The 24,385-nt window shown below is 42.0% G+C and overlaps 1 protein-coding gene across 4 annotated transcripts in view; it reads left to right on the top strand.

Moving 5' to 3' along the window:
• SS18 (SS18 subunit of BAF chromatin remodeling complex) overlaps positions 1–21,497 on the top strand; it is a 58,511-nt gene extending 37,014 nt beyond the window's left edge. Inside the window, exons 7-12 of one of the 4 annotated variants that reach the window (XM_040354091.1) lie at positions 2,471–2,575; positions 7,667–7,759; positions 8,426–8,575; positions 15,185–15,318; positions 15,428–15,495; positions 20,039–21,497. In XM_040354091.1, coding sequence (XP_040210025.1) covers positions 2,471–2,575; positions 7,667–7,759; positions 8,426–8,575; positions 15,185–15,318; positions 15,428–15,493 — 548 coding nt within the window. In that variant the 3' untranslated portion in view covers positions 15,494–15,495; positions 20,039–21,497. The remainder of the gene's footprint in view (positions 1–2,470; positions 2,576–7,666; positions 7,760–8,425; positions 8,576–15,184; positions 15,319–15,427; positions 15,496–20,038) is intronic. The other 3 variants (XM_040354092.1, XM_040354093.1, XM_040354094.1) reach the window with 3 other exon arrangements.
• The last annotated feature ends 2,888 nt before the right edge of the window (positions 21,498–24,385 follow it).

Raw genomic sequence — 24,385 nt, 5'->3', positions numbered from 1 at the left:
GTCGGTACTGCGACATTATGGCGGACACTTTTGACACATTTTTGGGACCATTGGCATTTTTATAGTGATCAGTGCTATAAAAATGCATTGGATTACTATAAAAATGCCACTGGCAGTGAAGGGGTTAACACTAGGGGGCGGGGAAAGGGTTAAGTATGTTCCCTGGGTGTGTTCTAACTGTAGGGGGGGTGGCCTCACTAGGGGAAATGACTGATCGCTGTTCATACATTGTAGACGGTCAGGCATTTCTCCCCCTCGCTCTCCACAGACTGCAAAAAGTAGGTAATGAGAAAACCCATGCAGTTTAGCTTCTAAAAATATATACTAAACTTTTTGTATATGCATTTACCCTCATCACTTAAGGTTTTTAATATAGTGTGTGTGTGTGTGTGTGTGTGTGTGTGTGTGTGTGTGTGTATAGATATAGAGATATAGATAGATATTATATAATAATATATGCACTAAACTGCGTGGGCGTTTTAATTTCCTACTTTTTTCTGTCTATTCTATACAGCAGATACATTTTTTTTTTTGTGGTATTACCGTGTTTGGTTACATACACCCTTGCCATCAGTGGTGTAACTAGAACCTTCAGAGGCCTCGATGCCAGAAAAAAACCATAAAGGGACCACCAGACGGGGCCCTTTCCTCCGAGCCGGTAGTGGAACGCCAGGGCCGAGTCGCAAGTGCGATGTTTGTTTGTGTGGTAGTTCTGCCATAGGTGTCATTACACGGGGGCAGCAGAAAGAAGCTGGATAGGAGGAGCGGCTGCATATAAAGGAATCAATCTCTCAATTTTCCACGCTTCTCCTCTTCTCCCTCCCGCAGGCATTCAGTGGCTGCAGGAGGAAAGTGGAGAGATTGGTTCCTTTGTCAGTGTTTCTCAGTATTTATCCATTCAGGGCACCCTTGAAGTATACCCCTAGGTGAATGGGGCTGCACTGTTGCATTGCACACAGTTGCAGCATAGTGGTGATGCATTTAGGGGTTAAAACAGGTGGGGAAAAAGCGATCTGAGCACGGATCGCTTTTCAGAGGAATGGCTTTTTCTTGCTGGTACTTTGAACAATTATTTAAAAAAAAAAAATAGATTGTACACATAGGGGGTCAGGATTAAAAATGATGTACATGCATGTAAATACGTGTGTGTGTGTGTGTGTGTGTGTAATATAATGTATGCTCACACATGCACAAAAGCATACGCACGCGCACACTACATATATAGCCTTTTAAAAACCTACAATACTGTACCTCTCTTCCTGCTGGGTACTGCACTGTAGGGGGAGACAAAGCACCGCACACTACTTTCACTTTGGCTGTAAACCGTGTGACCAGCTCCCAGCAATGCCAATTTACAGTTCGCGCTGAGGATTGGGGAGCTCGGTCTCAGCCGCCCTTGCTGCTCTTCCTATTCAGGCACAGGCTGGGTTGGCAGTGGTTAAAAGCAACGTTGAGGCAAGGTTATATCACTCCTAGCTCTAAAGCTGCACTATAGGCAGTTTAAAATAAAAATCCTTAACTTTAAAACATAGCTAAAGTCCCAATGTTACTCAGTGCAAGCAGGCAGCTCATTTATTGCAATAGAGACATGCAGTGTCTGCAATTAAAATATATTTATATGCCTGCTCTTGGCAGTCGCTGGCTTCTAAAGTGAGCTGCAAGCGCATTTTTTTTTTTTTTCTTTTTTCTTTTTTAAATGCTTCTAAACATAGCATGTAAAAGTGGCAAAACTGACGTTTTTTTTAAGCGTTGTTTACTATCTGTCCAGTTAATTTTTTTCAGGGGAGGTTGTAAAATGTCGTGTGTACATTAAGCCTTACAGTAGTACAAATCTCAACCCCTCTTCCCCAAACAATACCAGACAGAGACCCACCCTGGCAAAGCACCTTTTTGCCTTGTTGACCTGTCTGTGGACTGGGTCTTATCGGAATCTGGAAGCCCTCTTTAACAATAAGGGCCCCCCCCCCCCCCCCCCCCCCCCCCCCCCCCCCCGATTATCTATAATTAATGTGTGGGTCCTTGTCCATCACTATGAATGAAGGCCACCAACAGCTGATTGAGTCACCGCCGATTGTAAGCATGCAGGCGGGTGCTGACAACCAGCATCTCTGAACTGGAAATATCCCACTTAGCAGTGATTGGAATTCCACTGATAACTATTTCACTTCCCGCTGGAGGGCTGGTCTGTAGTTAAAATGTGCAATATATAAATACTGCATGAATTATTTTAACGCAAAAAATGAATGCAGTATTTATCTTTTATTTAACCTCACAATGTCGCTCATGGAAGCACTATTATACAATGGACATACTTTGTCTTCTGTGCCAGTTTTGGCAATGGTGGAACTAAAACGGGTTTAGTTACTACCTATAAAAAAATTTGCCCAATGTCCTGATTTAAATGCCATTGGAAACTAACCTTACTTAAATTTATATCCAATTATTGAAAATTATGTGTGTGTAATTTTAGGTCCACCTCAGCAGTACTCAGGCCAAGAAGATTATTATGGTGAACAGTATAGTCATGGTGGGCAAGGAACTCCTGAAGGCATAAATCAGCAATACTATCCAGATGGTAATTATGTACATTATATTTATGTTTACATAAGTGTACATTGTTCTGTAGCTCTCAAAACATAGAATAAGTAGGGCATTTCATGTCTGTGCATACATGTTTTTTTTTTTTTGGGGGTAGTCAAACATATTTTTGCAAAGCATTTGTCTTTTTTGCGTTTTTTTTAAATGGTAGTATAGCAAATTTAGTTAACATGTTTGCTGATTTGGAGTCCTATAGCGTACAATGTTCTTGCACAGGGTCCCATTAGCTGAAAAAACATAATATCACACAAATTGCTTGTGGTTCCCTGCGCTTCTGTCCAGTGGGGGTAATCCACAAACACCCGGCGCAACGTAACTTTTGTCATTTAAGTTACACCGCCGCAAATTGCACAAGGTAGTGCCCGATCCACAAAGCACTTACCTTGAAATTTGCAGCTGTGTAACTTAAAATCTTCCGGCGCAAGGCGTTCCTAATTTAATGGGGCGAGTCCCATTTAAATTAGGCGCGCTCCCGCGCCGGACGTACTGCACATGCTCCCGACGTCATCTTCCCGACGTGCTTTGCGCGGTTTTACGTTGCGCCGGGTTTTGAGAATCGCGACAGGCGTAAAAAAAAAAATACGCGTTGCGGCGGGAAAAAAAAAATAAAAAAAAAAAGACACCGTCGCGGGAAAGAAGGGTCTACTTTTACATGGTGTACTAACTTTACACCTTGTAAAAGCAGCCCTAATTTTGCGATAGCAAACTAATACTTACGGAGAAAAAACAAAGCTGAAAAGCTTTGTGGATCTCCGTAAGTGCTAATTTGCATACCCGACGCGGCATTTCGACTCGAAATGCCCCCAGTGGCGGCCGAGGTACTGCATCCTAAGATCCGACAGTGTAAGTACACATGTCGGATCTTCTGTCTATCTATGTGAAACTGATTCTGTGGATCAGTTCCATAGATGGAAACAGGGATACGACGGCGTATCCCTTTTGTGGATTACCCCCAGTGTTTGTAAAGCCAAAATGTTCTTTGAGGTAGAGTACAGAAAGTTTAAAATCCCTGTTGGTTTTTCTTTTTGTTGTCTGTGTCCCTTTTTGGGAAGATTTCCCTTCACTTCTTGACTCTGATGTAATGGGAAGTGAGGAAATGTTAACATTTTACATATCCGAAATTATGTCCCTTTTTGTAATGTTTCCACCCGTTAAGGCGAAAACTGTAAAATTTGGAATCTCTCGTCACTTTCTTAGTTGGTGGTTAACTGTAACCAGGGCAAATACAGTGAATGAATCTATCTAGCGGGGAAAGATGACAATGAAAACTACACAGGGAATTTAAATCTTTTGCCACTCCATCTAAAACCTAATAAATGCCTTCTGGCTATACATTTACTTTAACCCCTTACAGACCGGAAGATTTGCCGGCTTAATGACCAGACCATTTTTTGCGATACGGCACTGCATCACTTTGCGCGTTCATGCAACCTTTCTTTTGGTGGGTGGTATTTGATCACCTCCTGCGGTTTTTTATTTTTTGCACTATAAACAATAAAAAATATCCCCAAAAATGTTTTAAAAACCAAATATCTATCGGCTTTGGCATATATATATATTGATTGGTTTGCACAAAAGTTATAGCGTCTACAAACTATGGGAAAGATTTATGTTGCGTGTGTGTATGTATGTATATGTGTATATATATATATATATATATATATGTATATGTATTTATATTCCTAGTAATAGTGGCGATTTTTAGCTGTACTGCGATATTGCGGCGGACAGATCGGACACTTTTGACAAATTTTTGGGATCACCGACATTTATACAGCAATTAGTGCTATAAAAATGCACTGTTTACTGTATAAATGTCACTGGCAGGGAAAGGGGTTAAGTGTTCCCTTGTTTGTTTCCAACTTTGGGGGGATAGACCTGACATATCGTTGTTCATAGCTAGTAGGTGCAGATCTGTCTTTCCTCACAGAACAGGGATTTGTGTGTTTTTATACACACACGCACGCGCGTCCCTGTTCTGGCTCTCGTGCCTGTAATTGCACATGGCCAATGGTCATCTTGGCCACACGCACCAGCTCCTTCACTTGCAGTTGGCGCACACCTGCTATAGGCATTTAAAGGCCCGACGTACAGCTACGACGGTTCACGTGATCGTACCAACCTGCCACAGTATGATGATGGCGGCTGGTCGGCAAGTGGTTCTGCTTCAATGATCTGACATCCACGAGGTCCTACACCAGCATTTTCTCCCTGGCTTCTTCCTGGTGCAGGTCTTTGGCTATCTTAATTGGCTGGTGTGGGATGACATCACTCCTGCACATGCACAAGAGTCCAGTCAGTCAGGAACACAGGCACTATGCCAGAATGTAAACTGAGCTGTGGATGTGCAGCTCTGTACATTCTACAGAACATGCCAGTTAGGTAGGTAGGTTTTTTTTTTTTTTGCCTTGCATCCCTCTTCTGCAATAAGAGCCTGCCTGCTCACAGTTTTTTAATTTTAAACTTCGTTTCACTTTGTTTGCCTTTTCTGTGCACAGGAATTTTTGAATTGGATCAGATTCTTTCAAAATATTTAAATGATTTATATACTGTCTTATACTTTTTGGTAAATATGTAAACTGCTTTTTATATATGTATTTAAAAAAAAAAAGCTTATACCAGTATTAAACTGATTTTTAATTATTTGCAATGATTATATTGTATTAATCTTGAAATATGTCTAGTATTCTCTGTTGTGCAGCCTACTGTGTATGATGCAAACAATGGAATTCTCATTCACTTTGAAGGGTATATTAAGTTGAATACTAAATACGACTTGGGTATGCTTTCTCTTTCTATGTATCTGAAACATTATACAGTACACCTTTTTTGGAAAGAAAATTATTATTATAAAGGCCAAGTTCACCTCTGTTCCCCTTTTTTTTTTTTTTTTTTTATAAATTCCAGCTCCCCTGTGTACCAATATAGCATTAATGTACTTATTTTGCAAAAATAAAACTGCTTTCCATTAATTCTGCACAGGCTTGCCTCTCTTCATAGCTGTTTAAACACATTTGTGATTACTTTTGCCTTACTCACTGAATTGACTCTAGAAAGAAAATCTAGTGCACACGGAAGGACACCTTTTTGCCTGGTGCTAAAAAAAAAAAAAAAAGCATCCGAGTTCCAGATAATACTCTGCTTATATCAGGCTTTTCTTCAGTCTGGTCTTCCAGTGCTTTGCTTTAAGCAGCCTTGAGCACCCTCAAGGGACAGGTTTTTACCCCGCACATCTTTTTCCAAAAACCCCCTTGCTTCAGTTTCCAAATGGCTCATGAGTCAGACAGATGTCTTTGGACGTTCTCACATGTCGGGAAGCCATTACGTCAGTTTAGGCATGTTGGTAATCCTTTCTTGTAAGGAACCTTTTCTTGTATTGCACAAGAACAAAGTGGTGTTGAGACCAAGACTTTCTTTTCTACCCAAAGTGGTCTCTTTCTTTCACCTCAATGAGGCTATTGTCTTTTCTCTGTCCTGCAGCCAAAACACACCAAGGAAACTGCCTTACACTGCCTGGATGTTGTCAGGGCATTTAGTGTACCTGGGAGACACTGCTTTTGTTTAACAGACTGTGTCCCTTTTTGTCTGCCCTTCAGGCCTTTTTTTAAAAAGGGCACCCTGGCTCTCACTCCACTGTTGCCAGGTGGATCAGGCAACGTAAGCCTATGTCTCATCACCGTACTGTGCTTGAAGTCTTCTGTGGGTATTAAGTCTTCCATTTCAAAGGGGTTGTAAAGGTTAATTTTTTATTTTCTAAATAGGTTACTTTAAGCTAGTGCATTGTTGGTTCACTTACCCTTTCCTTCAATTTCCCTTCTAAAATTTTTTTTTTTTCTTTTTGTTTTCTTTGTCTGAATTTCTCACTTCCTGTTCCTCCTTCAGAAAGGTGTTCAGTAAGCTGTTCTGGCTGACTTTCCACCGCTTGGGTGATGGTGGAAAGCTTACTGAGGAGAAACAGGAAGTGAGAAATTCAAACAAAGAAAACAAATATTTAGAAGGGAAATGGAAGGAAGGAAAAGGTAAGTGAACCAACAATGTACTAGCTTAAAGGAACCAATTTAGAAAATGAAAGACAAACCTTTACAATCCCTTTAACGGTCTCTGGACTGGCCCGTGACATCAGCACCGCCCATCAATAATAGGACACACTTTCCACCTAATACTGCGTTGTAGTACTGCCATGCTAACCTCCCCCCCCCCCCCCCACCCCCTTTTTTTTTTTTTTTTTTAACCTGTCTAGATGGTATATGGCTTAAGCTTATGCTTAGTACAATGTTTTGGTTAGCAGGGATCTTTCTTATTGCCGGATCTATGGGTATCACAGCTATAGATCTGCATAAATGTGTTTCCCTGAAGGCCCTTTCACACTGGTGCGTTTTTCCTGCGTTTTTGCGGTAAAATTAGCGCTATTAAAACGCTCCCCATGCCCCCTCCATTGAAATGAATTCAAAACCGCTGTAAAAAAGGAGTGTTAAAACACTGCGTTTTTACCGCGTTTTTAATTCATTTCAATGGAGAGGGGCATGGGGAGCGTTTTAATAGCGATATTTTTACTGCGAAAACGCCGCAAAAACGCACCAGTGTGAAAGGGCCCTTAGTCATTCCTATTGCTTTTCTGCATGCAAGACTTCCACAGCCCTTCTTTTGCTTCTTCCTTTTTTTTTAGACCATAAATCTATCTACTTGTGTGTTAGGCAATTTAAATGTTCACATTGAAACTACTGTTTCGTGTTTTTTTTTTTTTTTTTTTACTTCTATATGAATTATTTTGTTTCTATGATACTGTTTTTGTGGTGTCTGCTACAATAACTTTTATATTTTCAGTCTGTTAAATCAGTTAAGCCCTTTAATTGATAAGCAGATCTTTACAGTTTTATATTACTACTTTAATTGAGGTTGTTAGAAAAGCATTTTCAGCCATTATTGTGCTTCAAATTGCTTAATAACTTTCTCTAAGTCTTTTAATGTGAAAATATTCTTAGCATTCGTGAGCAAGTAAAACTAATTATATGCATCTCCAGCAAAAGGCCATTAACGTTTCTTCCTGTTTCTTGTCGAATTGATGTAGGTCATAATGATTACGGTTATCAGCAACCGTCGTATCCTGAACAAGGCTACGATAGGCCTTACGAGGATTCCTCACCACATTACTACGAAGGAGGTATCTATATACCTTCACACTCACACACACACATATATATCTATTTCCATTTGTAACTCCCCCGGAATGAGATCTTTCACAGAACATGTCCATATTAAGCTATATAACAGAGTTTTAAATTTTGACTTAGATTTTGACTTCACTACAAAGCTAGGTCTCAAACGACAGTTTTCACAAACACTCACTGACAGTAAACACTCACTAAAACATGGTAATTTTCTCAAGATTTCCAGAAAAGCAACCCATTCGATCTTTCTCCAAGCTATCTTTCTACATACACACAATTTTGTCTTTTAGGAACTAGCTTTCTGATCTTGTCTAGCTAGTCTGTGCTCCTTCAGCTGTCTCAATGTCTTTTACTTTACTCTTGCTATCATGGTCCCAAGACTGTGATACTTTAACTTTATTGCTCATTTGCCAAGGATGCTCCAACAATGCTGCAGTCCAAACTTGTAAAACTAGCTTTAAGTTTGTGGGCTGATTTCCTTATGTTTTATTTATTTATAATTTTTTTATTGTTTTTATGTTTTGGTGTTTTTAGCATTTTTATATTGGTTTGGTTTTGTATTTTTATTTTTCCCTGTTTTTGTTTGTGTTGGTTGTAAAAACTTGAACTAAAGGCAAGCATTCATTTTTCTTCCTTTTTCCTAAATCATCCATCCTTAGGTAATGCTCAATATGCACAACAGCAGGAAACCTATCAAGGTCCACCACAGCAGCAGGGATACCCATCTCAGCAGCAGCAGCAGCAACAGCAACAGCAGCAGCAACAGTATGCTGGCCAGCAAGGATATCCACCCCAGCAACAAGGATATGGTAGGTAGTAACCCATTTGTGATCACCTGTCGTAGATGTAAATCTCATAGGCTGTTTTTATTTAATGTAAATGGCCTAGCACAACAGCAAGAACGTCCATCTCAGTAATGGCAGTACCGCGAAGGGTGGTGGTTGTTCCGTTTTGAACAATGTCCTGTGCACACAATGCAGCCTATTTGACATAAGCAGATCTTTTTTGCAACTAGATTTGTATTTTTGGAAAGCTATTGGCACTCTCAAAGGCTTGGGTTTCCAGAGGCCAAATTTCTTTGAAGTAGTTTCCTTGGGGTACAAGATAATTTCTCTCTTGTCCACCGAACAGATTTTTTCCTTCCAACCTCCAGCTTCCTCCAGATCGCCGGAAGGATCTGTCAGGGGCTGTCCAGGATCTTCTGGTCAGGGGAGTGATTGTGTCTGTTCCCTCGATGGAACGGTTTCAGGGGTTTTACTCCAATATGTTTGTAGTCCCCAAGAAGGAAGGGGTCTGTCCAATCCTGGACCTCAAGGCCCGCAATTGTTTTGTCAAAGTGCAAAAATTCAGGATGGAGTCGATTCGCTCGGTGGTGGCAGCGCTCCATCAGGGGGACTTTCTGGCATCTTTGGATATCATGGACGCATACCTACATGTTTCCATATGCACAAAGCACCAGAGGTTTCTGCGCTTTGCGATCGGGGAGGACCATTTTCAATTTGTGGTCCTCCCGTTTGGCCTGGCCTCAGCACCACGGGTTTTCACCAAGGTGCTCCCCCCGATCCTAGCCCTGCTGAGGCAGCGCGGGATCGCTATTGTAGGATATCTGGACGACCTTCTCCTGAGAGCTTCCTCAAGCTCAGAGTTAGAAGAGGACGTGTCTATCACGTGTCGGAATCTCAGAGTTCGGCTGGCTTCTGAATATCCAGAAGTCAGTCTTGGTTCCGTCTCAGCGACTGGAATACCTGGGGTTAATCCAGGCGAGAGTTTTTCTCCCAACAGAGAAACTTCAGACACTGAGATCTGTGGTGCAGCAGTTGTCGACCCAGAAGTGTTCATCTCTTCGATTCTGCATGAGGTTTCTGGGTCTGATGGTGGCCTCTTTCGAGGCAGTTCCATATGCCCAATTCCACACCCGAGTGCTACAGAAGGAAATTCTGTCACGTTGGGACAAGCTCCCTTCATCTCTGGATTACCAGATTCAGATGAGTCACCTGGTCAAGTTCTCCCTGGTGTGGTGGCTGACGTCTCTGGTGCTTCGGACCGGGAAGTTGTTTCTGCCGTGCCATTGGATGGTGGTCACGACGGATACCCAGTCAGCCCAAGGGCGATGGACTCAGGAGGAGTCCCGGCTTCCAATCAATGTACTGGAGCTCCGAGCAATCAAGTTGTGCCTTGCCAGGTGGTCCCTGGAGCTGCAGGACCGACCGGTCAGGATCCAGTCCGACAACGACACGACCCGTCTCAATCGGAAGGTATCACGGTTCGTGGCCAGGTCGAGGGACCCGTGGGCAGACTCATCAGATGCGTTGGTGGCACCTTGGGGTCACTATCGCCTAATTTACGCCTTCCCTCATCTGAAGCTTCTTCCTCGCCTGCTGCGCAGAGTGGAAGCCAAAGGGATTCCAACAATCCTGATCGTCCCAGATTGGCCGCGCCGCACCTGGTACGCGGACCTTGTGAGTCTGGTGGCAGATGCCCCTTAGCGTCTACCCCTGAGAGAAGATCTTCTGTCGCAGGGTCCAATCTTCCACCCTGCTTTACAGTCGCTGGCTTTAACGGCGTGGCTGTTGGGCCCCGGTCCACAGTACCTGGCTCTCGTCGGGCTCGGTGGTCTCTACCATGCTGCGTGCACGGAAGTCTACTTCACAAAGAATTTACCATTGTACGTGGAAGGCCTACATCTCTATGTGAAGAGATGAAATGGCACCCCCGTACATACATGATGTCCCGGATTCTGCTGTTCTTACAGCGGGGGGTGGATCAGGCTCTCGCCTTGAGTACCGTTAAGAGTCCGATTTCGGCTCTAGCTGTTTACTTTCAGCGACCCTTGGCAGCGCACTCCTTGGTGCGTACGTTTGTGCAGGGGGTCCGGCATGTGGCCCCTCCTGTGCGTCCTCTACTGCCCCCATGGGACCTGAATTTAGTCCTCTCGGTGCTTCAACACGCTCCCTTTGAGGACATTCGGAAGATCCCTTTTTTGACTCTGTCACAGAAGGTGGTTTTTCTGGTAGCAATTATCTCAGTCAGACGGGTGTCTGAACTGGCGGCCTTTTCCTGCAAGGCTCCCTACTTAATCATCCATGAGGATAAGGTGGTGCTGCGGCCGCAGCCGTCTTTTCTCCCAAAGGTCGTTTCGGCTTTTTTACATTAATGAGGACATTGTGTTACCATCATTGTGTCCTCGGCCGAAAAACCCGAAGGAGGCCACTTTACATTCCCTGGATGTGGTTCGGGCCCTACGTGTGTACTTATCTGCTACGGCTCCGTTCCGGAAGTCGGACTCACTGTTCGTGTCGGTGAATGGTCCTAAAAAAGGTCTGGCGGCCTCGTCGGCCACCATTTCTAGGTGGATCAGACGGGTTGTGCTTCAGGCCTATGCCCTGAAGGGGCGGGCGCCTTCCTTTTCAGGTTACAGCGCATTCGACCAGGGCGATCGGTGCCTCTTGGGCTTTCCGTCATCAAGCCTCTGTGTTACAGTTGTGTAAGGCAGCGACCTGGTTGTCAATCCACACCTTCTCAATTTTACAAGGTGGATGCGAGTACATCTTCGGATGCTTCCTTCGGCCACAAGGTGTTACAGGCGGCAGTTTAAGGTTGGAGTTCCTCCGTTGAGAAACTCCTGGTTTTTGTTTGGGGTGTAGCTTGGTTTGCTGTGGTGTTTTCCCACCCTCAAATTTTTTTGACACTGCTTGGGGACGTCCCTAAGGTCAAAGGCTGCGGTGTCCGTCCATGAACGGAAGAGAAAATAGGATTTTTGTACTCGCCGTAAAATCCATTTCTCTGAGTTCATGGACGGACACAGCACCCACCCCTCCTTTTTGTTTGTACTGCTTGTTACAAACTGGAGCTGCTGAGGCAGAGTGTGGGTTATACCTGGGGGACCACGCCCCCTGGGAGGAGCTGTGCTGAGGAAAGTTTTTTTAACACTTAAAGTGCTGTTTTCTGCCTAATCTCTCCTGGAAGGAAGGATATAATACCCTAAGGTCAAAGGCTGCTGTGTTCGTCCATGAACTCAGAGAAATGGATTTTACGGTGAGTACAAAAATCCTATTTTTTTTTTTCTTTAGGCTTTTTATTTTTTTTCATCTGGTAATCAAGCCGGTAAGTCTGTTATTCAAGAGATAAAGTTGTCCTGCAGAATGTATCAGTTACAGAGATAATATGATAAGCTTTTATTCATGTAAAACCTTTATCCTGTCAGCTACAGTACCGGGAACAGGTTACACCCTATTTTAGGGTGTAACATGTTCCCAAAGGTGAACTTCTCCTTTAACCACTTCAGCCCTGAGCCTCTTTTTTTTATTTTTTTTATTTTTTATTTGTTGATTGTTCCCCCCTAATATCGTAGAGAATAAAATGGCGGTCGTTGCAATACTTTGTTACACCGTATTTGCGCAGCGGTCTTACAAGCGCACTTTTTTGGGAAAAAATAAAAATATACTTTTTTGAATTAAAACTAAAATAAGACAACGGTAAAGTTAGCCCTTAGGTTTATTTTTTTTTAATAATAAAAATATCTATCTATCTATCTATCTATCTATCTATCCCGTCGTATCTTTAAGTGTATTCTCAAAATGAGATACACTTAAATCTAGCTAAGATACGCCGGCCTGCGCCGTCGTATCTTAGCTTTCTACTTGGGCCGGCCGCTAGGGGCGTGAACGCTGATTTACGCCTAGAATGCGTAAATTAGCGAGATACGCCTATTCACGAACGTACGCTTGCCGTCGCAGTAAAGATACACCGTTTACGTAAGGTGTTTTCAGGCGTAAAGTTAGTCGAACAAAAAGCTGGACTAGCCAATGTTAATTATGGATGTCGGTCCCGCGTCGAATTTTGAAATTTTTACGTCGTTTGCGTAAGTCGTCCGTGAATGGAGCTGGACGTAATTTACGTTCACGTCTAAACCAAGAAGTCCTTGCGGCGTAATTTGGAGTATGCGCACTGGGATACGTCCACGGACGGCGCATGCGCCGTTAGTTTAAAACGTAATTTACGTGGGGTCATGGTTTATTTACATAACACGCCCACCTCTTCACAATTTGAATTAGGCGCGCTTACGCCGGCCCATTTTACGCTACGCCGCAGTAACTTAGGAGGCAAGTGCTTTGTGAATACAACACTTGCCTCTCAGACTTACAGCGGCGTAACGTAAATACGATACGCTACACCGGCTGAAACATACGCCGCCCTATGTGAATCCAGCTAGTGGTCTATGAATAAGAGCCCTATGCTGTATTCCAAAATGGGACATTTTACGGGCTAGTCAAAAAATTTTTTTTTTATGCAGCCTTAGTGTATAGGACATAAATGTTACTTTTTTTTTATTTATCATTCTGCTTTAAATAAATATAGCTGAACTCCTACCTGGTAGTAGTTGGTCACATTCAACTGAACTTGTTTTGTAATGTTGAAGAGATTACATGGCTTATTCAAGGGATTCTTTAGCTCTGAATCTCTGGCACATACCCCAACATTTATAGCCTTACAGGCAACTCTGTTGCATTAGTCCAGTTGCCATAGAATGTGTGAAGGCCCTTTCTCCTGTGCAACAGTTCTGGTTCTTGGTGTTTGCTGAAAGACAAACATTTGTAATCAGTAGCCAGAGCAATTTGGAACTTGAACTGCTTCCTTTCCTCATTCCTAGTGAGTGAGCTAGGTAAGGTAAGTATATATAGCTGGGGAGGAGGGTATCCAAGCAAATCTGATCCCTTTTTATCTGCATGGGCAAAGCCTAGGTTTCCTTAAAAGGAATCCTGAAGGGAAATGTCTAGGCTCTAACTGCTGGGCGTGAAGGAAGTAATTGCAAGTAATTTGTTGCAAACAGTTTGGATCATTAGCTGCTTTGCTTAAAAAAATAAAATGTGAAGAATGGGGTTCTTGGAGCTTCTGCATTTAAGGTGCCTAGTCCTAAAATTGTTTAGCTAGGACTTTCAATCCAACAAAAATGATCCCACAATGAGTTGTGTAAGACCCCTTTGACACTGGAGGGGTTTGCAGGTGCTATTGCGCTAAAAATAGCGCCTGCAAACCGACCTGAAACAGCGCCTGCTGTTTCTCCAGTGTGAAAGCCCCGAGGACTTTCACACTAGAGCGGTGCACTAGCAGGACCGCTCCAAAAGTCCTGCTAGCCGCATCTTTGGAATGGTGACGGAGCGGTGTGTTTACTGCTCCTTCCCATTGAAGGCAATCGGAAACCGTGGCTATACCGCCGGCAATGCGCCTCTGCGGCGGTGTTGACCCTTTTTTCGGCTGCTAGCGGGTGGTAAAACCGCACCGCTAGCAGCCGAATACAGCCACAATTCCGACTGTATAAAGCGCCGCTTTACCGCCACCGCACCTCCCGCCCCAGTGTGAAAGGGGCCTAACTGAAGATTTCAATGTTTGGACATACTGGTGGAAGTGGGTAGAGAAGTGAATTATTATATTGATTTGTGTGAAAGTTATAGCGTCTACAAGCTATGGGATATATACTAGAATTTTTTTTAAACTCCTTCCTTTTTACACACACACACGTGACTGCATTTGTGCAGAGGCAATCTGACGCTGGGGGGAACTGACTAACTGCTACTGACATTGGCAGTGACATTTTATCAGTGCCAATATGCACTGTCACTTTACTAATAACAATGGCCAGGAAGGGGCACCCTTAACACCCTAGGTGTTAACCCCTTCCTGGCCATTGTTATTAGTAAAGTGACAGTGCATATTGGCACTGAAAAAATAAGGGGTTAAATGTGTGTCTAACAAGTGTTTTTCTTTGTACTGCGTGCTGCTTTTACTGGGGATCTAGTTGCTTTCATTACTCTAATGAACAAACTAGCTCCTCTGTCACTGAACACAGCTCTGTGGTGTTTAATTTCACAGAGCTGTGTTCGTTGATTCCAATGACTGACCACCGTTAGCTGGCATGTTTTGTGATGAATAACAGCACCAGTAAGTGTGCGCCCCCGCCACAGCACGCGAATCACGTAACTAGGTACATGATCCAGCGCAGAGGGGTCGCTCAGCCGCTGTATAGGTAAGCTATACGGTCAGCAAACGTTTAAACCCATCAAACTGAACCACCCATTTACAAGCAGAATGGAAATTTAAGGGTTCAGGAGTTTCAGGCTTTGTATGTGTTGAGATGAACCAAAATTATGCGATGAATGGCTCCATAAATATGAACATCCAGAATGCTATTTGCATTGCAGCATATCCCAAATGTAACTTACTGTAACATTGGGCTGCTATGAGAAATGTCAGATTCTCTGGCCTGCTTTATTCCGTTGCAAAAAACAAAGTGATGCCCTGACATTTTAATTTTTTACTGCTATTGGAGCCCTAATATGACATGAAATGATCTGTGTATAGGGTAACATTTATAAAAGCTTTTTAAATAATACATATATTCTATTATACATTTTCCATAGGTCCTTCACAAAGTGGACCAGGTCCTCAGTACCCTAACTATCCTCAGGGACAGGGTCAACAGTATGTGCAATACAGGCCTTCACAGCCAGGACCCCCACAGGCACAACAGCAAAGACCTTATGGATACGATCAGGTAAATTCTAGACTATCACCTTCTATTGATTAGGCATCAAAAACAAGTTAAATGTCTGTGTATAGCTTGGTGTTCTTGCACTTAATATGTGTGTGCATTTTTGGTTAAGGAAAGTCTTCATGTGAATCAACGCTGTATGTTGCAACAAATACAAATAGTTCAAAAGCATGAGTAAAAGTAAGTATGCATTTGCAGTACAAGGTGAAGGTGATGTATTATTTTTATTAGAAAGGCTTTCTGTAAATACTCTTGTGTAAAATACCATGGCAAGACCTATAAAACTAAAATTTATGTGACCATTTAGAACCACTTGGGATCTTGTAACTTATTTCTCAACTCGACTTTTTAAGTGTTCATGTTTTTTAGACTTTTAGATCATTTATACATGCACAGCTAATTTTAAAGCTGAATTCCAAGCAGATAGTTTAAGTGCGCAGTTAAATTTTATATTTGTGAATGGTTTTACCTGCGTAGGGACTTGCTATAGTTGCGCAGACATTCAGATACCCCTGCTAGAGAGCACAGCTAAGTCCTGGAGACTATAATACACAGTTAAACAATATAGCCTCTTTAAGGACCCACCCCATGCCTGTTTTTGACAGTGACGGAGCAGTAACACATTCATGATGATGTCCCTTTTGTTCCCCCTTTTGTAAGCATGTTCACAGGTTTACACTGACAGAATGCTGACCATGTCTTTCATGGTCTGTGCACTGTGCAGGGAACTACATAAAGCCGATACCAGGAAAGATCCAGGTTCTAATGCCAAAAATTGCTAAATAAACAAAATAACATTGTTTTGCCAGTCTTGTGATCCAGGTTGGCAACCTCAGTTTTGGCAAGTGTTTAAAGCGGAACATTACCCGAAACAATTTAATAACAATTCATTTTCTTTAACGAAAGAACATACATTCCCCATTAATAATTATGCTGCTAAAATTAGTGTTAGTTGCCGGCAGTATTGCTTCTGTTTTTGCTAGAGACTGCCATTTTGTTGAAGCCCAGAGCAGTCACTACTTATTGGAAATTCTCTCCCTCTCCTTGGTCTCAAAAAATGTATGCCACATTTTGTAAATAAAATGTGTGCAATACCAGCCTTGATTGTATGTTTTGGCTCAGAGAGTGCATCTGACAGAAGCTGCACAGTGCTGATGTTCACAGGCTGGTGCTGCTGCCACCAAGGTAGAAAGGGGATTTTAGGGAGATAATAGACTCTATAGATTCCCTCTCTTTTGCATGTCTCTGGCAACAGAGTTTGTCCTGTCACCTCTCCTGCTTTGCTTTTCTCACTCCCTAATCTGTGTTCTTCTGACACAGTCTGTGTCATTCCCATCACACACACACACACACACACACACACACACACACACACACACACACACACTCCGTAGCAGTAAATCTTGAGGCTATCAGCAGATCGGCTTCTAGTGGCTCTGATTTTCGGCACTGTACCTATTTTGAATGTTTTGCAAAGCTATACCTGCAAAAGAGGCCAGCGTGAAGTATTCTATCAGGACTTAATTTTCTGACAAAATTTTCAATTTAATTGACCAACAGTACTGTTCAAAGCAGAAAAGTTCCAACCTAGCTCAAAGTGCGGACATGTCTAAATAAAGAAGAAAAAAAAAAAAAACCTAGTCATTCTTAGTTATGCTTTTAATCTGGGTTTTTGCCGCAACAATCACCTCTGTTGTTCACATTCAATGAACTTCTTAAAATATCCTAATCCTACAGTACAAAACACGGGCAGATTATTCATACACCATGGGTATAGGCATGTGCTTTCAACTGATTGGCGACTGGCAAAGCTTTTGAAGACATGCCCCCTGGAAGCCTCCCATATGATTTTTTTCCCACTCTGCTTTACTAAATTATTACATTTTTTTTTTTTTTTATGTTCAATCAACACTCACTGTCTTCTCATATAACATAGAAACATTTTATCCGGATCAGTGCAACTTTGGTAAAACCTTGGTAGTCATACCTGCACTCTTTGCTGTGGGAACAACTTGTAATGTTGCTTCAGGCAATGGAGGCTCATGCACGTTTACTTGGTGCAATGTGTTGTATAAGCTGCACGGTGCTTTTACAGGTCCAGGACCATAGTCAGTTGCTATGGAACCCACTCCCTGAAGACCTCTTCTGTGATATGCCCACTATGATGGGCGAAGCCTAGACTTTATATAGTCCAGCATCATAGACTAATAAGACGGGGTCACCCTGTACCTCTGACGGTCACTGTGTAAACAAAGCTATGTTAGAAATGTATTGCATGTGTGAACTTTTCAAACTTGGCACTTAAATTCAGCTACTTTATAGCTCAGGCTCTGGTAAATGACCATCACACCACTGTTCGCACACTTTAACGCTATTTCTGCTTGGAGCCATTATAGGGTACTCATGCACTTCCTTTCACCATGATAATTTGTTTCAGGACGTATTACAATTGGGTTACCGCATACTCCTTACCGACCTGTTAATCCTAAATAACACAGATTAAGATATCAGACAATCAAACTACCAAATACAAATAATACGCCACCCCAAATAACCAACACAATACCAACGTACTGTAAAAACAAACAATCCTGATCATAAACCAGAATTAAATCTTCACCTCCAGCCCTCGCAGAAAAGCACTGTATATCTTGATCGCGACAGTCAAAAATGATTTCCTGTGTCCCTCTGTGGTGCATCATGGGTGTAACAATCTGTCACTGATGGTACTTCGTAGACTGTCCAGCGTATATTGTGGAGTGGGTGGGAGGAATTGTCCAAGATTGAACAGGGCTTGCACATTATTCTCCTCTCAAACTTTAATAAAATACTCCAATTTCAATCCAACAACATTACTGGCCTTGCGAATCAGTTTGTTGAGTCTGTTGGTGTCAGACCCCCCCCCCCCCCCCACTTCTGCTTCCCCAGCATGCCACTGCATACAGGAGAGCCCTGGCCACCACAGACTCATAAAACATCTTCACCTTCCTATAGAGCACCTCGGTGTTCTTGCTGCAGTCCAGCTTATTATCTATGTGCCCACCCAGATACTTGTAACTCTCTACTACCTCCACATCCACTCCTTGGATGGAGATTAGGTTCACTGGTTGCTTCCTCTTTCTGAAATCCACAACCAGCTCCTTTGTCACATTTAGATACAGATGATTAACCTCACACCATGTGACAAAGTTCTCCACCACAGTCCTATACTCGGTCTCTTCCCCATCCCTGATACATCCCACTACCGCAGAGTCATCGGAAAACTTCGGAAAATGTCTGGTAGCTGATATCAGTAGTGTAGTCGTGTAGTCAGTAAAAAGAAAGGGGGAGAGAGAACTGCCCCCTATGGAACCCCAATATTGCTGATCACAACAGCAAGATTTGTCTCGAACACCACTGTCATCTGATTCTGGCTCTACTTCAGGAACAAGATCAGCAGTCTAATTGACTAAAGCAGAATTCTCTGCATCTGTTTCTTTTCTTCAGACACATTACGTTCCTAATACAGCCAGCCGTCTTTGTCCTTGGGACCTCTCAAGGGACAACCCGCTTCAAAGTCAACCCTTGCACGATGGATATGGAATCTGTAAGAGCTGACATTCTTAAAAATATATCTCCTCCTGCTCTTTTGGATGCCCACTCCACCAGATCAGTTTGAGTTTCCTGGGCATTTTGACTCCAAGCCACTGTATCCCAGTTGTGTAAGGCCGCCACCTGGCTTTCTGTTCATAATATTTTTCCAAAGTTCCCGGTGGATGTACAAATCTTCTGCTGGTACAGGTTTTGCCCGCACGGTTCTTGCAGCGGCACTCTGAGCTGTGTCTTCTGACCCTTGTTGTTTGGGCCTGTTGGGGTTGCCTACCCTTCTTCATTGCTTGAAGATGTTGGTATATGATCTCTCTTCCTGTGTCCTGTACTGTATGATTATAATATGAGAAATTTAGACTTTCCTCTAAATTCCATATCTTAGAGTACAGCACAGCACACGGCCACCTCCCCTTTTTTTTTTTTCTTATTATAAGGGAGATGTCCAGGAGGTATGTCCTCCAAAGCTTTGCCAATGTCCACAAAACACACTTGTAACCCATGGTGTATAACTAGGTTGTCCGTGTCCTGCGCTGTACTCCAAGATATGCAATTTACAGGCAAGTCAAAATTTCTCTTTTCTTTCCATGTTTGTATACATTTCCAAACCTAGTTGTGGGTTACCTAACTTTCACAAAGATTGGTGCTGCAGTGTGTGAGCACTTGTTCATGCCTATGGGAAGAACAGTAGGTTAAACTGGAAGGCGAGTCAGTAATGCAGTATTCTGTAAAGAGGAGGACCCTTGAGAACTAAGGACACTAAGAAAAATTAATATCCAAAATAAAAATAGTCACCTTAAACTTCAGGTTCCAGACACTTTATTTAGGCGATGGTATGGTTTTAAGGATCTTGGATACTAAAAAAAAAAATCCCAATTTCTCACAAGAAAGTCACCCTACATTGTACAGGAACAACTTTTTGAAGTATCTGTTTCCTGCTGTTTACAGGCCTTCTTTTGCCAGAGAGTTATGAAAAAAATGTACACCTTCTATTTTTTCACTGTATCAAAAAGACTTTCCTTTCAATAATATAATTTGAACTTGCTGTATTGATCTATTTTATGCTTCTAGATTCTTTTATATTGATTATTTTGGAATTATCACGGTCTTATTGTAATGTGTGTTCTCTTTATTTTAGGCTCAATATGGAAACTACCAACAGTAGAAACTCCCAGGTTCCTGTAGCCAGTCCTTGTAGCTCTTGTACTTTTTCCTCAGAACTGTGGTCATCTTCCTTTTGAAGAGCTCATTAACTTTATCTCTTACACTTGGGGAAAACGACGTGAATTGATGGCAGCTTCTAAGTTTTTTTTAGTCTTTATGTGTTAATCATGGAAGACTACAGTAATTCACATGCCCAGCCTAATTCACGTTGTGTACTCTAGGTGGTGATGTTGCATCACAGATTCCAAGACCTCCATGTGTCGCATGGAAAGCAGACCTTTTAAATTGTAAAGTTTTAGGAAAACTTTTTTTCCTCTTTGTGATAGAATTCAATTTGTTCTGTGAATTTTATCACAGTGTAATGTGTAAACCAGAATAATACGGCAGAGAACAGTGTATTTAAATGTAATCATGGAACATTAAATGTGTTATCTTTAAATAAATAAGTGAATAATTGTTTTCTATAACTTGAGTTCTTTGAATGTTTTCTTGCTATTGTCATTTCAATAACATTAGAGAAAGGAAAATCTGCACAAAAGTGAAGACATTGCCCATAGCAATCAATTAGAATTTGTTGCATTTTAATAAAAACTTGATTGCTGTTGGCTACACTGTTGTGCATTTTTTTTTCTTTGGTTTTAATAAATTTAGCCTCAATTATTTTTCATTGTCCTTGCCAGAGTATTTTACTGCTCCATCTTAAAGGAGATGTAGGTGGAACGGAGCTTAAAAAAAAAAAAAAAAAATGGAAAACAGTCTTGCCATCACAAGTCTATGTAAGGCTTTAGGAACTGCATGTTATGACAAAAGGAAGCATCCATTGTTTCCATGTTATCCCCCGTTCATCCAGCATTTTTGTGGCATTCTCCTTTTGAAGATGTCTATATTCTGGGGACCTGATCCAAATATTGCAGTCCTAAAAAGATGGAAGGTCCCTTTGCTTGTAAACTGAAATGGGATAATGGTGCTGCTACTGCAGTTTCACCAGCAGGTGGCGCTGCAAGTGAAATCTTAGACTTTTTATTTTTCTTTTGTAACTAGGAAGCATTGAAATATAACCAGTGGAAGACTTATGTGGCAAATAAACAAAGACCAAGTTTATTTTTAATTTTTTTTGCAGATAAGTTTTCAGGTAACAAAGTTAATTCTTGCAAAGTTGGGTATGTGATATAATGTATTTGCATATCTATCAAACCAGCACACAGTTTTACATAATATAGAGCACTACAAGTTGCAATACACGCTATTCTCCATTTCTAGGCAACCTTTATGCAATACAGTTCCAGGGGCTTTTTTGGTATACGGTAAAAATGCATCCTACACCTTTTTATTAGTATCTGAAAAAGTAAATGTTATGATATTGTATGTTATTTTGCAGAGGAATATTTTTTTTTCCTGTTTTAAAACCTAATAAAATACACAAGAAATGCAAACTAACCTAGTATGGGCAGTTATTGCCATTCATTTTTTGGGGTCTGTGCCAAACTTACACTTGTACGTACTTTGCTATTTAATATGTACTTTACAAGAATAAATCATTTTGTGACCCTCACTTTTTTTTTTTTTTTATATACTTTTTTTTAAATATACAAGGTGTGTATGCTTGTGTTTTTTTGGAGCATATGTTTACAACTTTTTAGAATCGTAAGATGTATTGAAGAAATATGCTCTGTACTTACAAGCCCTTCAAGCTTATAACACACTGTCTTGAAAGCATGCTGACAGAATGAATGGTTAAAATGTGTTTTTAGGTGTGGTGCTTTAAAAAAAAAATATGCTGCTTGCGGCATCTTTTCTGTGCTTTTGTCAATCCATTTTATAGCGCTAAGTGCTAATGCAGTGCACGAATGTGAACTAAGCCTAAGACCAGGTTCACACTGGTCGGCGGGAATGAAGCCGTGCGAGTTCAGCTGAACTCGCACGATTTTACTCCTGCTTGTCAGTCCCGATTTCACAAAAAGTAGTACAGAAACTAAATCTGTGCAGATGCAGCGTGGCACTGATTAGGACGGTGCAATTGCCACCACTTTGACGTGTCAAAACTCACCAGTGTGAACTAGGGCTAAAAGTATCCAAATTATTGACCAGGCTGGCATATTTTCCTGATGTCACCAGCAGATGGTTCCAGACACAACTTTCCAACCGATTACTAATACAAATTCAAAATGAGATGTTGATGGGTATGCAAGCCACAGATAGAATTTGAAAGATATCCACAAGGATATATATGGTAATGTCACTGGGGAGGGGGCGGGGGGGGGCAGAGGGTCTCTGCAATGGTAATGCACACTATAAATGATTTAAAGCTCTTATCCCCAAAAAATGTAATTGAGTTGCCTATTCTGAAAAGGGTATCTTTTGACTGGCCAAAGAGAAAAAGAGCAGAGAAGGCACCTCCTAAGTGTAGAAAGCCAGCAATGTTTATTTTATAACACCGTTAACACTTGACAACACTAAAACATGTTCCTGGTGGGGCTCTCACTGTATACCCTGACCAGCAACTGGAGCGAGGAGTAAAATGCCCAGTAAAGATGGCTGCCACTCTTCCGGGAATGCAATCTCTGGACGTGACATCAGGAAACGGGCATTGACACGTGGTGGAGCATGCGTACTAAGCTCCTTTTTAAAAGTTTTGAAGAATAAGGTTAGTACGCATGCTCAAACGTGTCACTGCCCCTTTCCTGGCGTCACTTCCTCTTTCCTGACGTCGCTTCCGATGCATGCGTTTCAAACACGCAGCTTGCGTTCAACCACGGTCCCGGAAGAGCAGCGGCCCATCTTTACTGGTCATCTTGCCAACACATTTGAGTTGCTGGTTGGTGGAGACAGATATACAGTGACAGCCCTGCCAGGAACCTGATGTTGATGAGCCTACCTTTATGCTTTTATGTCCTGTGCGTGTTTTTTAAATGTTACCAAATAAACATTGCTGACCTCTACACTTAGAGGCACCTTTGCCCTTTTTCTCTTCATGCTAGAGTCTCTTCTGCTCATAGTAGAACTGCTCAAAGGTCAACTGTGTATATTTCTCCTCGTCTTGATCTACACTGCCAAGACCCAGTAGGCAGAAGTGTCCTATTTCTCCTTTCGACTGGCCAAAGTGTGTTTAGGGCCGACATACACCTTTTGCAATTTAGTTGGGTTGCATTAATGTCTGTGTTAGCATGTTTCTGTGCCAGTCATATTGAATGGCACCCCAATGCACTAAGGCAACACGGCTCTGACACATGCTTTGCAGCTCCTCACAGTCCATGGTTATGCACTACAATCCATTGTTACACACTGCTTCATCAAAAGTCCACTTTTTGGTCTGTTCCTGTGTATTGGCAGCCCATATGAATGGGCTGCCATGACAGACTGCATGAAGAGGAAAGCTACCGTGTTTCCCCGAAAATAAGACCTAGCGTTATTTTCCAGGAGGGCTGCAATATAAGCCCTACCCCGAAAATAAGCCCTAGTTTAAAATGCTTGTAACATCCTATAATCCACTCTATTACAGTAGTATATAATGTACAATGTGTGTGTTTCTGTAATATAATTGCGGGGAAGAGAGCTCCGGCAGGTCACAGAAGCGCTGAACGGAGGTATTTGGCACAATTATATTACAGAAACACACACATTATACATTATATAATACTGTAATAGAGTGGATTATAGGATTTTACAAGCATTTTATCTCCGTTTACACTGGGGATTCCTGTTAGGCAGGGAGAGAGAGGGGGAGAAAAGACCGCACATTACATGGTAAGACCTACCCCGAAAATAAGCCCTACTGTGTCTTTTGTTGCCAAAATTAATATAAGACCCGGGCTTATTTTCGGGGAAACACGGTAGTTGTTTTTTGTGTTTTTAATAAAAGTCAATAGCTTGACTTAATAAACAAACACACACACACACACACCTGTCCCAGGATCCAGTGATGTGCTCACCCGAGGGGTATTACAGACTGGACCTTAAGTGCTTGATGGATGCATTTATTTTTTATTTTTTTGTATACACATTCTTGATTAAAACCACAGGAGTAGACTGAAATGGGACCTCTATTATGAATTGTTCCCTGTGTGCAAGGCTGACCTTATGGTGGTAAGTAGAAAGATTTCACTAATGGAACAATGTACCATCTCTCAATTTTCATTGCTTACAAGTCATAACATGCACTACAGCTACAAGAAGGCGTGGGCCTAGTGCATTTTGCCCAATGCTGGCTAAATTAATTAAACAAATGAGTATCCTACACACAAATAAAAGCATATCATACCATTTCTCCACATGGGTCCATGTGGAACCATCTTGCAGAGGCATATGCAAATGCATTTTGGAG

Source organism: Rana temporaria, chromosome 5 (genome assembly GCF_905171775.1).
Source record: "Rana temporaria chromosome 5, aRanTem1.1, whole genome shotgun sequence".
NCBI classification, from domain to species: Eukaryota; Metazoa; Chordata; class Amphibia; order Anura; family Ranidae; genus Rana; species Rana temporaria.
Note: the sequence above shows the minus strand (reverse complement) of the source record. Positions and strands in the feature narration are given on the sequence as shown.